This window comes from Pithys albifrons, chromosome 11 (assembly GCF_047495875.1).
Source record: "Pithys albifrons albifrons isolate INPA30051 chromosome 11, PitAlb_v1, whole genome shotgun sequence".
NCBI classification, from domain to species: Eukaryota; Metazoa; Chordata; class Aves; order Passeriformes; family Thamnophilidae; genus Pithys; species Pithys albifrons.
The window spans coordinates 1,900,076-1,913,511 of record NC_092468.1 but is presented as its reverse complement, the minus strand read 5'-3'; the positions used below and the strand labels follow the sequence as shown (position 1 = coordinate 1,913,511).

Here is a 13,436-nt window from a genome sequence, read left to right as displayed (position 1 = left end):
CATGTTGAAATGAGGGACAGCTGCCCATCCCCCTGGTGTACTGGTGCTTCCTTACCCTCCATGGCTTTGTCTGTGTAAAACCTCTGGACCATCAACTAGTCCCATGTATGGAATGTACCCGGGTGAATAACAGACCTTTTCCAGTTGTAGGAGCCCAGGAGGGTAGGGAAGTTCTGTGGAGCTCTACACTGCTGCTCAGTAGTAACTTGCACCTAACAATTCCAGAGTCAGCTTTTTGTTTATCACACCAAGGATGTTGCCACATTCCTGCAGTGACTGCATGATCCTTACAGTTACTCTGTGTTTTTGCACCCGGCTGTGCTGGTTTAAAGGTAAACCGGCAGGAGAAACAAACCCAACACAGAAGAGATTATGAGTCAGAGTTACAATTTAATAAGAATATTACAGTGAATGCAATGATACAAAGAGAAATTGGTTTCGTTCCACAAACACCAGCAGTGTAACCCACCCCCTGGGGCACAAACACAGGGGGGTTTGGTGGCCCCTGTGCTGAGCCCCACGTGGTTCCCCCGAGTCCAAAGGAAAATCAAGTAAAAAACCTGTTGGTACAGATGATGGTCTCAATCTGGTCAAGAGTGGTGGTCTCCTCCTGTTGAGGTTCTGCTCCTCCTCTGGATCCAATGAGTGGTCCCCCAAGTCCCCAAACCCCCAAGATTCTCTCCCCTCAGGTTTGGGTGGGAGCCCCCAGTGCCTCCCCCGGGGCAGGGGGTTCCACACTGGGGGATCTGACTCTGGCAGTCAGGGGGGATTTTGGAATGGTTGCTGGCCCATGGGCAGAGCTGAGCCCTCAGGTGGGTGTGGAGGTGCCAAGGGGTCCCTGCAGGGCAGTTCTCCCAGCTCCTCTGCCAGGCTTCTTTCCCAGCCAGCTCCCAGCCTGAGGGCTCAGCTGTGCCCTGGGCAGCTGCTGCCAATGGGCCATTGGGAACAGTTGCTGGGCAATGGCCCAGAGGGTTTAGAATGCCCAGCTTTGGTCACACCCACACAGGGATAAACTGGTCCCACCTGCTGAACTGGGACACCAGCCTTCTCCCTGAGCTCTCTGAACCGGATCAAAGATCAGGGTTTCTGAAGGTGGCCCCAAAGGGTTGGTCCTGTTCACCCCTCTCCTGCCATCAGCACACATGGACACCTGTGAGCTGGTGTGTTCAGTGGCACAGAGGGGAGGGTTGCTCCAGCCACCCCCTTGCCCTCTAACCTCTCCTGGTCTCTCTGTGCCCAGGGGCTGACATCCGAGGATTCTCCTCTCCAAACAGACATGGCCCTTCCTTGGCTGCCCTCGTGTCCCTCATAGAGAGCAGCAAGAAGCCAGTGGTGGCAGCCATCGAGGGCATTGCCCTGGGAGGAGGCCTGGAGGTGGCCCTGGGCTGTCACTACCGGGTGGCACATGTGAAGGTAACGCACTGGGGGTGAGGGAGGAGGTGAGGGCAGAGCCAGGGGCAGGCTGGGAGCCTGGTGCTGCCTGCCCTGGGCCCCCTGCCCGGAGGAGAGAGGCTGTACAGCTGTGGGGTACAGTCTGTGTGCTCAGACACTCCTCACCCACACCACCACCCCGGGTGTGCCTCACAAATCTTACTAAATAACTCTTTTCAAGTCATTTCTAAATATAAAATTGATTTGCAACTGGTGGGATAAGAAGGCTGCTCAGAACCTTCACTAACTGAATGTTAATTTGCCCTGGGTCTCAGCAGTCATTATTATATTCTGATGCAGACAGCTGTATCTGACTGACTCATGCAGCGTGACTTTCTCTTATTTATTTTTTTCTCCAGCCCTATGAATTTTGCATTTTTTTCTGCTCATGTCCTACTTTCAATAGGTAGTTGAAACTCAGCTAGCATGGAGCATTTATGGTCAGATTCCCCATGAACCCTGGGTCCACCAGGAGCTCTCTGATCCAAAGACAGCTCTAAGAGTCACAAGGAGTCATCTGTTTTCTCTTCATGAATCCAAGATTCTGGAACACTGACCCACCTTTGAGCAGTACCCGGTGTCCTTATGGGGACTCCTCCCTGACAGGACCATCCCCTCCCTTTTGCAGTGTGAATCACTGATTCTCCATGGCAGTGTGAGCTGCTGTAACAGCATAAAGAGCTATTCTGCATCACCCTTTGTGCCACCTAAGGTGGGTGCTGTGGAATCCCAGAATCAATAAGGTCAGAAAAAACCTCCAAGATCATCAGATCTAACCTTTGTCTGAGTTCCACCATGCCCACTAAACCATACCACAAAGTGGCACACCTCCTGGCACTACAAGTAGTGGTCTTAAAGCAACTCCAAATCTCTTAAAAGCACAACAGAAAATGTGCAATCTGTTTTGTTTTTAAAGGCAACAAAGTCTAGATAGATTTTTAAAAGAAGGCAAGACCCAGCTGCCCCTGCCTGCTCTGCCATAACTCCACTAGAGTCGAGTGCACCAAGAGACATCTGAAGGCAGGTTAGGGAAGAGCTCAGTGGTGCTCAAGGGCAGGTTGGACAGGGCTCTGAGCACCTAATCTAGTGCAAAGCATCCCTGCCCATGGCAGGGTTTGGGATGTGGTGGTCTGTAAGGCCCCTTCCAACCCAAACCATTGTGTGATTCTGTGATTCTTTACTAGATTTCCAAGAGCTGGAGTAGGAAGGTGACAGATCAGTGCCCTGCAGCGCTTGGTGACAACTGCTTGAAGGCATTAGCTCACAGATGTGTCAGTCTGGGGGACTGTTGGACCCACAGCTCTCCCCCAGTGCTGTGCTGGCACACAGACATCCATGGAAACATTGTGTTTTCCATGTGCATTTGTACAGAAGTCCTTGAAATGGTTCAGAGGGCTCTTGTCTTAAATGCCTTATGTAGCAAAAAGCAAGGATGAAGTTTCTGTGTAGATGTTTTGGGGCTGCTCAGAGTGGAAATGTGTGACATATCTGCCTGGTTTTCCTCTGCTGTGCTTAGCTTGTACTTATTACTCACTGTAATCAGATTTATTGTTGAATTTTACTTCATTTTAGGCTCGGATGGGTTTGCCAGAGGTCACCCTTGGGTTGCTTCCAGGGGCTGAAGGCACTCAGCGACTGCCCAGGCTGATTGGAGTGCCAGCTGCTCTGGATATGATCACCACAGGTCCGTGCTGTGCCTTGGCCCTGCTCTGGGTAGAAGCACATGGCATAGAGTCACACCACCAGCCTGGGCTAAACAAAAAGGAATTTTTCACCTGTGTGGCTGCTTGGGTTGTAATTCAATTTGTTTCCAATTACCAGCTACACACAAGGCATTTGTGGAGATGGAAATGAACAAAATTGCCCCTCAGGCTCCACTGTAGTCACCTTATTTCTCTTTTCATTACAGGAAAACACATTTCAGCAAGTGAAGCACTGAAGCTGGGCTTGGTGGATGAAGTTGTGGAAGCAAACACAGTTGAGGCAGCAATGCACCTGGCCAACCAAGTGATTGGTGAGAAAAAATGTGGCAATGCCAGCAAATAACTGGGGATGTTTCAGGGCCGGAGAGAGCCAGAACAAAGCCCAGCAATTTATTCCAATATGTGTGCTCCATTCTTGAGTTTTGGCATCCACCTAGGATGGAATTAATTGTAGAATTCGTTTTCTGTTGTCTGAAGTGAAAAAAAAATCACATGCTGGAAAGCTGCAGAAATTCAAGTGAGATTTGGAGAACTGGTACATACCAAGTCCTGCTGCTTTTTAGTTATATATCCAAACTCACACACTCCTCTGGGCTGCTGCACTCCACTGGTTTGGGGGAATAGGTGCTCCTTCCATAAATAGTTCTGGATACAGCAGGCACTGAATGCATTCTGGTTGCACCATCAGTAATGGCTGAGCAAGAATGACTTTCTGCCCATAGTGGAGGGGCTGCCACATCCTCAGCCTGATTTAATGATCCGTGGCCTTTGAGTGACTCTGCCCCTAATCTTTTGGGTGCCATGTAAACAAAAGGCCTGTGGAGATGGGAGGGATGTGGAGAGGGTTTTTTTCCCCACCCCAAAAGTAACAGAATCAAACTCACTGGAGTTAGCTCAGGAAGAGGAATGTTTCTTGTGCAGTGCGAGGAGCATTGCCTTGAGAGAAAACAGGGTGTTTTTCCATCACTAACCTCCTTGTACCTTTGGAAACAGACCATGGAGTTCCATTAGGAGTTCTGTCACAATGAACTGAATGCAGGGAATCAAAAAGCCCTTCTTGCTTTGACCACATGAACTTTACAGACAACACTGTTCCAAGCTGGGGTGCTGCTTCTGCTCCTCCAGTTCTCTTCACTCCAGACAAGGCCCTTTCCTCGCCTGTGCCAGAGGCTGAGGCAGCCTAAGCTTTGTCCCAGATGACAGTGCACCAGCTTTCTAAGGGACTTGAAAGAATGGGCTACTCTTAAATATCAGGGTCTTGAATACTTCCCTGCACTTTGAGATGCACTAGACAAGTGCCAAAGGTATTCTTTGGTCAGGTTTTCTGTAGCAGATGCCCTTCCTTCTCACTCTGTTCATCCTGTGTTATTTAGGGCTTCGTTTTCTAGTGCAGAATTGGTGACATAAGCAGTCCCCTTTTCCTTTCCCTGTATGTCAGCAGACTAAACATAATTCTTCAGCAAGAGGTGGGTGATGGTGATTTCACTACTGCTTCTAAGAAAAGCAAAGATACTTTGGTTCACTGAGTTTGTCTGCTTTGAATGAGAGTTCTGCTTCTCCATCTGTTGGGAGAGCAGTGAAATATTGTCACTCTTCCATGCAAATTAACCCAGCAAACAGTGTTCCCTCTGATGCACCCTCTGGGCTCTGGATGCTGCCCTGCCCAGGATCTGCTCCAGCCCTGAAATGAGTAATGGATACACTGCTGGAACTGGCAAACCCACACACACTCTGGATGTCAACAAATGTTGTGTGAAATTGGGTGAAATTTAGGTATTTTCATGCTTCTGTGTTCTGTGACAGATACTGTGCAGTGGTGGACAGTTGTGAGAACCAGCCTGACCTCGGGGTAGAAGCTCAGGGAGGAATCAGTGAGCACTCTGCTCCTCAGGGTAACTTGATTCTGGAGCTTATGTCCACTCCCACTCCTGGCAAATTCCTCTTCTGTAGCTTCATCTTCATTGGAAATTGTCACTGCCAGGGGTTTTTTGAGATTTGTAAGCACACAAGGACCCTGGTGGATGTTCATCAAGTAACCTGACCCAGTCTCACTCATTATATTTTCAATTCATTTACTGGTGGTTTGAGTTACCCCAGTAAAAATTAGTATTGTCACTGACAGTGTTTCACATCACACTATGCATCAACTCCCACAGGGCTTTAAAAATGTCTTCAGACTCCTTCCAACAGCTCTACTGGCATTTATAGTATGTGCTTTAGCAGTGAAAACACTGGCAAGCCAGATAATCTATTTCTTTCCTGCTTGAAAAATTTCTCATTAGACCCTGCAGAAGACCATGACAAGTTTTGCTGCACCATTTACCCTCAGGTTATGCGATAATTTGAAAAAATGGTGTACCCAGAGCCTGAATGTTCCTTTTGAATCATTCCTGGCTTTGGCCTTTGCCTAAAGTTAATAATTTTCCTGTCATACCAAGGCACAGCAGCACTTTTATTTCTCTTCATCAAGCACTAACAGGCTGCAGAAGAGATGACAGTCTTGCATGGGGTTTGTTCACACTGAGTTTTGTGCTCAGCAAATGTTTTTCAGATAATCTTAATAAAACCTGTGAATGTACCAAAAAAATGCCATCCCAGAAGTCCACTGGCTTTGTCTGGCATGCAGCATTTTGTTTCTGATGAGATTTTTTTTAAATATGAAGCTAACAACTGCTGACTTCTTCCAGAGCAGTCTGGCTAAATAACTAGTTTTGTCACTGCTGGGATTTCTATTCCTGGGAAGGCTGTACTGCAAGATAAGTCTCAAAGAATCAATTCAGAAATCATTTTCTTTCTCAGGGCTGGAGCTGCAGGATCCCATGGCAAGAGTCTCAAATGACTGGCCTTGTTGCAGCCAAGGTCCTTGGTTATTGTTGCTATACAGAGCTGCCTTTATGGGGTATGGGGAAAGCATCTTCATCCATACATTTTTATGGATTGTACCTAATGAAGGACACCTTCAAAAGATGCTCTGAAGCAGTAAGTGGGTGTAGGAATACACAGAGGCAATTACTGATTCCAAGTCAGATTTTTCAGTGAAAATCAGTAATTATATATTGCAGATGGGAAGCAAGAGTGAGTTTCTTGGCCCCTACAGGCAAGTTGGCCTCTTCAGGCAGGAGAAAATACCTTCACTTCTAAAGGCATTTTTAAACAGGAACAAAACAGGAGCTAAATCCTCAGGGACAAGGAGAAGGTCCTTTCATTGCATGTGCTTGGTGATCACTGCAGTAACCTGAAGCTGCATTTCAGGCTTTTCCCAGCTGATGGCATCACAGAATTGACAAATTGCTGGACCTGCTGGTGACAGGCAGCATCTGGCAGCCCATCCTGCCCACCTCCTGCTGGCCTGCTCCAGCCTTCCTCAGCTGGAAAAGAGCTGCTGGTCCTCTGCACAGCACATTTGGAAACTCTTCCTGTACAATCACCCCTTGCTCACTGACCACATCTGCTGCTTGACCTTCAGCATCCCCTCAGAGCACACCAGTACCCATGGCTTGCACCAAAGAGCCGAGGGAAATCAGTGCAATCTGGACTAGCTGAGGCCCCACAGGAGTCAAACTGTGTGGAAGGAGGATGAGTGTGACCGTGAGGCACTGGCAGCGACTGCAGAGGAAGCAGCTGCTCCTCCCGAGGCTCATAAACTCCTGAGGTGGAACAGATCCTGTGGAGGCAGTTCCTTGCTGGCCATGGAGATGGGGGAGGCTCTCCATCTCTGCACAGCAGAAAGGCCCTTTGATCTCCCTCCAGGCTCGTGACTCTGCCTGGCACCTTCTGTGGGCAGGAGGCCCAGCCAAGTGCCCCTGTGACACCAACAGGGTTTGTGGAAGGTGTGACTTGGGCTGGGTTCGACTGTGGCAGGGCTGAGCCCACTGCCAGGCTGTGCCAGGCTCAGCTCTGCTCCTCACAAAGTCACTGCACCAGGGACACTGTGGGGCTGGCCCTGCCTGTTGCCCGTGCCCCCTGCAGAATCCATGGGGTTTACATGATGCCTTTCCTCTAAACAGCACAGTATTTGTCGAACACCTGTGTTCACTTCTGGGCCCCTCAGTTGAGGCAAGAGATTGAGGGGCTGGAGCGGGCCCAGAGAAGAGCAACGAGGCTGGAGAAGGGACTGGAGCACAAGTGCTGTGGGGAGAGGCTGAGGGAGCTGGGGGTGTTTAGCCTGGAGAAGAGGAGGCTCAGAGGTGACCTCAGCACTGTCTGGAACTGCCTGAAGGGAAGTTCTGGCCAGGTGGGGGTTGGTCTCTTCTCCCAGGCACTCAGCAATAGGACAAGGGGGCACGATGGGCTCAAGCTCTGCCAGGGGAAATTGAAGTTGGAGAGCAGAAAAAACTTTGCAGAGAGAGTGCTCAGGCATTGGAATGGGCTGCCCAGAGAGGGGGTGGATTCTCCATCCCTGGAGGTTTTTCAGCTGAGCTTGGCCGTGGCACTGAGTGCCATGATCTGGTAAAGGGACTGGAGTTGGACCAAGGGTTGGACTTGATGATCTCGGAGGTCTTTTCCAACCCAATCCATTCTATGGTGCTTTTGCCAATAGAAATGCCCAGACTGGATCTGCCTTTCGTGCCACCTGCCCACAAACCCTGGGAAACAAAGCAGATATCTGTGCTGGCTCCTGTGTGTGGAAGATGCTTTTCCCTGCAGCACTGATGTCTGACACTGTTCATCATCTTCCTGCTGCTTTCATTTCAGAAATCAAGCCACAGGTGTCCCACACTGATCTCTTCTTCCCAGGTCTGGATTCTGATCGTTCCTTACTGTTCATAGATATGTCCTTTTTTCTTACTTGCTTTCAGAAGCAAAGACACTGCTTGGAGATGCTGTAGAAATATTTAGCAAACCCTATTTAGCTTGCAGCTAAATAAGAGTTTTGTTGGAGGATCTTGAGGAGAGTTACTTCTCTTTTTCACTCAAAGGAACTGTCTCCTGTCCCCCATCAGTATTTGTGCTTACAAGTGCCATTTGCTGTCAGACCAAGCTTCAAGGCTCCCAGTGGTATTCCTCTTTCACCAGTCTTTTCCACACAGATGTCATATGAAGTCCCTTGATCTGCCCAGTCTTAAGTGGCTTTCAAGCCATCAGATCAACTTTCTGGGACAAACCTGAGCTTTCCTCTTGTGATGGAATGAAACCCTATTTAATTCCTAAATAAAGAGCATTTCTGTGTTAAAAACATAGATTTAGGGGAGAAATACAGGATTCAAAAATAAAGGAACATTATCCTGACTAAATTCTGCAATACTGGCAGATAAAAATTATATCCACTGTCAGTGTGAAAACATTTTTATGAACTCTGGTTACAAGGGAAGCTACTTACACAGCAAGTGTTCATTTTTTATGTTCTCTAAAAGGCTTAATTAAAAAGCCTCAGCTCTGAAGACCATTATTTCAGGAAAACAGTATATTAACTCATCCTGGAAACTCATATTTCTGTTTCTCTTAGGCATTGCTCAGTCTTGGAGAAAGAGCTACAGCCAGGGCATGTTCTTTGGGCAACCATGCCTGCAGTGCTTCCATTATTCCTGATCTCCAGCATTTTCTGGATGTTTTCCTGAGTCTTTTGCTGGTGCACTGGTACTTCCATAACTCAGCAGCAGGAAGAAAATGGGGAACTGGATGCAATATGCTGCCCTGGAGGGAAGTGTGGCAAAGGCAGTGAGACCCTCAGTAGAAGGTTCCCAACCCACCACCCTGCTTTGGTGGGAGTCCCAGCTGCTTCTGGGAACAGCAATCCCGTGTGACATGCTCCAGTTACTGCTCTGGATGGGGCTGTGATGACAAAGGGTCTTTGGGAAAATGTGGCAGCATTAAGGGATACATCCTGAATTGCTGATGTTCCTTCACAGTCTTACTGAGCCAGCTGCCATTAAGAGCACAGAAGCACCTGGGTATGGCCAGGTCACAGCTCTCCTAGCAGGCTCCAAGTTGTACTCCTGAAGAAGACAGAAAGGGTTTTGGCATCTGAAATGTAACTAATGTCTCTCAATTAAAATCCTGCCTAGGTATCACCATGGCAACCTCTGTCTATAATGAGCTTCACATATTTGTGTGGCTGCTTGATTCACCCCTTCTGACACAGAAACACAAACTCCCCCATGTTGTTCAGTTGAAGTGCATTGAGGGGCTCCTGTGGTCAGGGAAGAGCTGAAATCAGGGTGTGTTTCCCAGTCTCTTATCCATGCCTGGGTCAGCATCCCAGGTGGAATGACTCTGGTTAGTAAAATAATTGGGCACTGAATACTAAGCAGTACTGGAGGAAAACTCTAGTGCTGGAGCTTGTGAGAAAGATCCATATGAATGTGGCAAGTTGGAACTGTGGAGGAAGAGAACTGGAGAAGTCAGGGCACTCTGGGAGCTGAGGAAAAGGAGAAAATCACTCACTTTGAACAGAAATCTTACCTTTTTTGAAGTCTGAGAAGGGACTTGAAAAATTGCAAATGTCAGAGCAAGCAGAGGAAAGGAGACATGTCAGATGCTGTAGTTGTGGCCCCATCTCCCAGTGCCATCAAGCCCTAATGCAGTGAGATTCCAAGGAAAAAGGCAGACAGGGTGGAAACCTGCAGTCTGGAAAGCCTCATCTGTGAGGAATTCCTTTTTCCTAAGTTTAGAAGACTGCAATAACCTGTGAAACAAAGGAGGTGTGGCAGAAAGGAAAGGTTTATGTTCAGCACACACTGGGGGCCTCAAACCACAGTGGGTCTGGGAGCACAGCTCATGTGTGCAGAATCCATTGGCTTGCTGGTCTTGCCATAGCAAAAGGTGTCTTGTCCCAAGGGAGGGGGTGTCATCCTCTTCTTAATGGCTGTGGAGGGTTCCTCACACAGGATGGAGGATCTTCTTTGTTCACAGAGCCTGCCATGTGGCAAAAGAGGCCTTTGTATACAGGGGCTCCCACATTTGTTTCAGGTACTTTGTATTCCCTTCCCCATCCACAGCAGTCCCTGGTGCCAGGTCCAGACAGAGCCTGGTACCTTTCACTCTTCTGGATGCACCTATAAATTCCCTACAAAATCAAAACAATATAAAAAGTGGATTAAGAAACAATCAAATCCAATAGAATAGAACAAAATCCTTTCTTCTCTTCAGCTCTGGGAACATGGGGGGTAACCACACCAAAGAAATGTTCAGTGAGACTTTCGTGTTTCCAGGTTTATATACTTGGTTACAGCTGAAACGCCCTCCCCAAAGTTAAGCAGAATATTTTGGGTGGCTCTTAACAGCTCTAATGGGCTGCTCTTATCTCTCTTAGCTCCTTATTTCCTTTTTAACTAAATGTTACAGCTTCAGGCTCTAATCTAGACAGGTTTTCTGATTTATTTCTTAGAGCTTAGCTTCTAATCTAAACAGGTTTTTTGGGTTATTTCTCAAAGTTATTTCTACATCTACAGGGTTAGATTCCTCTTTGTCTAAAGCTATGCGTGGTTAAAATAACTGCTGCATATATGTTAGCACCAACTGTGCTTAAACAAACTTGGGTACAAGCTAAAATCACAAATTAATATCAAATACAAAGTTAGTACTAGTCTGTCCTGGGTTAAGCTGGCAAAATGCCAACTGGCTAATACAGTGTCAGAGCCTGCCTCCCTCCCCTCTGCTGGCAAAGGGGAGGGAAAAACCTGGAAACTCAAAACAGGTTTATTTATTTATATAGAAAGGAGAAAATGAAAGAAAGCTACAATATAACACACACTTACACAAGTTAGAAATAACAAGCAATAACTCCTCACTCTTCATCGAACATAAATCAAAAAAAATTAGTAAAGTTCATATGATTTTATGGAGATTTTGTGGAGAAGAGATAACATTCATTTTCTTGAGGGGACCCTGGATCAAAAGAAAAAAAAACCTGATTTGGTAAATAAAAAAATCCCATCTTGGCTCCACTAATTTTGCTTGTAAGTATGACCCAGCTTCGTGAATGGAGATTTGGGAAGGGCCTTACCCACATGGGTGTGTCCTTTGAGCCTGCACAGGGGATGTTTTAGGTGAGGCACAGAGTGTGTGAAACTGGCCCCACCACCCTTTAACTCCTGAGGTTCATCTGCCACGGCCAAGTGAGCCTGGACAGTGACAGTGAAGTCCTCAGGACTAGAACCTACAGCCCCCAGGATTCCCAAGGGGTCTCCCATCCTCAGGATTAGAACCTACAGCCCCCAGTATTGCCAGGGGGTCTCCCATCCTCAGGTTTAGAACCTACAGCCCCCGGTATTGCCAGGGGGTTTCCCATCCTCAGGTTTAGAACCTACAGCCCCCGGTATTGCCAGGGGGTCTCCCATCCTCAGGATTAGAATCTACAGCCCCCAGTATTGCCAGGGGGTCTCCCATCCTCAGGATTAGAACCTACAGCCCCCAGTATTGCCAGGGGGTCTCCCATCCTCAGGATTAGAACCTACAGCCCCCGGTATTGCCAGGGGGTCTCCCATCCTCAGGATTAGAACCTACAGCCCCCGGTATTGCCAGGGGGTCTCCCATCCTCAGGATTAGAACCTACAGCCCCCCGTATTGCCAGGGGGTCTCCCATCCTCAGGATTAGAACCTACAGCCCCCAGTATTGCCAGGGGGTCTCCCATCCTCAGGATTAGAACCTACAGCCCCCGGTATTGCCAGGGGGTCTCCCATCCTCAGGATTAGAACCTACAGCCCCCGGTATTGCCAGGAGGTCTCCCGTCCAAGTACTAACCGGGGCTGACCCTGCTCAGCTTCCGAGATCTGACGGGTTGGGGGTCAGGGGGGCATTTAACAGCCTTAATTTTGCTTGTAATAAGACCGCATCGGTTTATTTCTCGTAGCACCTGATCAGCAGTGTGTGCTCTGTGCTGTAACCCCTTCTCTCCCGCAGGTCAGCCCCTGGGACCGCGCCGGCTCAGCCTGCGGCCCGTCCCGCCGCTGCCCGACACCGACGGGTTCCTGCGCGCGGCGCGGCTGCGGGTGCGGGAGCGGGCGCGGGGCTGCCTGGCCCCGGAGCTGTGCGTGCAGGCCGTGCGGGCCGCCACGGAGCTGCCCTTCTCTGCCGGGGTGCGGCGGGAGCGGGAGCTGTTCGTGGAGCTGCTGAGCTCGGGGCAGGCGCGGGCGCTGCAATACGCGTTCTTCGCGGAGCGCGCGGTGCGCAGGTGGAGCGCTCCCGGCGGCGCAGCATCACACGGAGCGGGCCCGCGGCCACTGCGCTCCGCGGCCGTCATCGGTGAGTAAGGAGGGCACTGGGCAGGGGCTGGGTGATGGGTTGTGATAGTGCTGCCTGAAACGTCTGTAACAAAGACTCCAAGCCACATTTTGGTAAGAGATAAGAGGGTGGTGGCTTTAATGATGAGCACCCAGGCTCAACCAGGAGTACACTGATGTGCACATGGGCAAGCTCTAATTTCCATGGCTTTTATAGTATGATCTATCCAATAACTACTTTACATATCTCCAGTTCAATTTTTTCCCACCCCTGTTCCACCCCCTCAGGATTTGAGTCTGGGGTCAGTGAGACCTCCTCCTCATCAGTCCTCCTCTTCCTCAGGCTTCTGGAGTTTTTCCAATGCTCTGACTTCTGGGTCACTCTGCCCTGTGGTTATGTCTCCTTTCTTCAACCTTCTACCTTGAAAAAAAGACTAAACAGCTGAGGAATTTGAGCTCACTGTTCTGGGACAGGGGTAGTGCTAGAAAGATTAAACTCAAGCTGCTGGAAATATTAACACACTAGATCTACTTTGCTACAGCTACTGTGTTCCTAAAATCTATAAAATGTGAAAATCAAAAACCCTTCCTGCATCAATAGAGAAATCACCACAAGAAAGAACTGCTAAGAGAAAGTTTTGTATTCCATTAGCAGCAGGTATTTATTTCTATGCAGGGAAACGAGGAGCAAACACAGCACAAACTCACTTCAAAGCACAGGTGTCAAAGCAGGCTGATTTATACATTTGAACATGAGTGTTTACATTTTCATACCTTGTGCAGGTGATTACAGCATCTCATTACATGTTGATGACAGGCGGAGTCTGGGCGGAGTTGGGGCGGTGTTTTCTTCTGGCATCAGTTTTGGGTAGGGGTTCTTCTGTTCTTCATCCCCAAAATAAGGGTCTCAGTAGGTCTTCCTCACACTGACCCAGCTAACTCCATTTCATAAGTGACCCAGATGAATTTAGTACAAAAAATCTTGGCTAGCTACCATTTTGCTCTGTCCATATCTCTACTACTACCTGATTTGTAGCCTCCAGTCCACAGTTCAACAAACTCAGGGACAGCCTAAGTCCTGCTACAGACAACAGAACATGCTTAGCAATAAGGATTGAGCAAACAGACCCTAGAAGTTTG

At 48.5% G+C, this 13,436-nt stretch overlaps 1 protein-coding gene across 3 annotated transcripts in view; it reads left to right on the top strand.

Moving 5' to 3' along the window:
- EHHADH (enoyl-CoA hydratase and 3-hydroxyacyl CoA dehydrogenase) overlaps positions 1-13,436 on the top strand; it is a 34,625-nt gene that overhangs the window by 9,231 nt on the left and 11,958 nt on the right. For all 3 annotated transcript variants that reach the window (XM_071566447.1, XM_071566446.1, XM_071566448.1), the window contains exons 3-6: positions 1,241-1,413; positions 3,004-3,115; positions 3,341-3,445; positions 11,977-12,318. In XM_071566447.1, the coding sequence (XP_071422548.1) occupies positions 1,241-1,413; positions 3,004-3,115; positions 3,341-3,445; positions 11,977-12,318 (732 nt within the window). The remainder of the gene's footprint in view (positions 1-1,240; positions 1,414-3,003; positions 3,116-3,340; positions 3,446-11,976; positions 12,319-13,436) is intronic.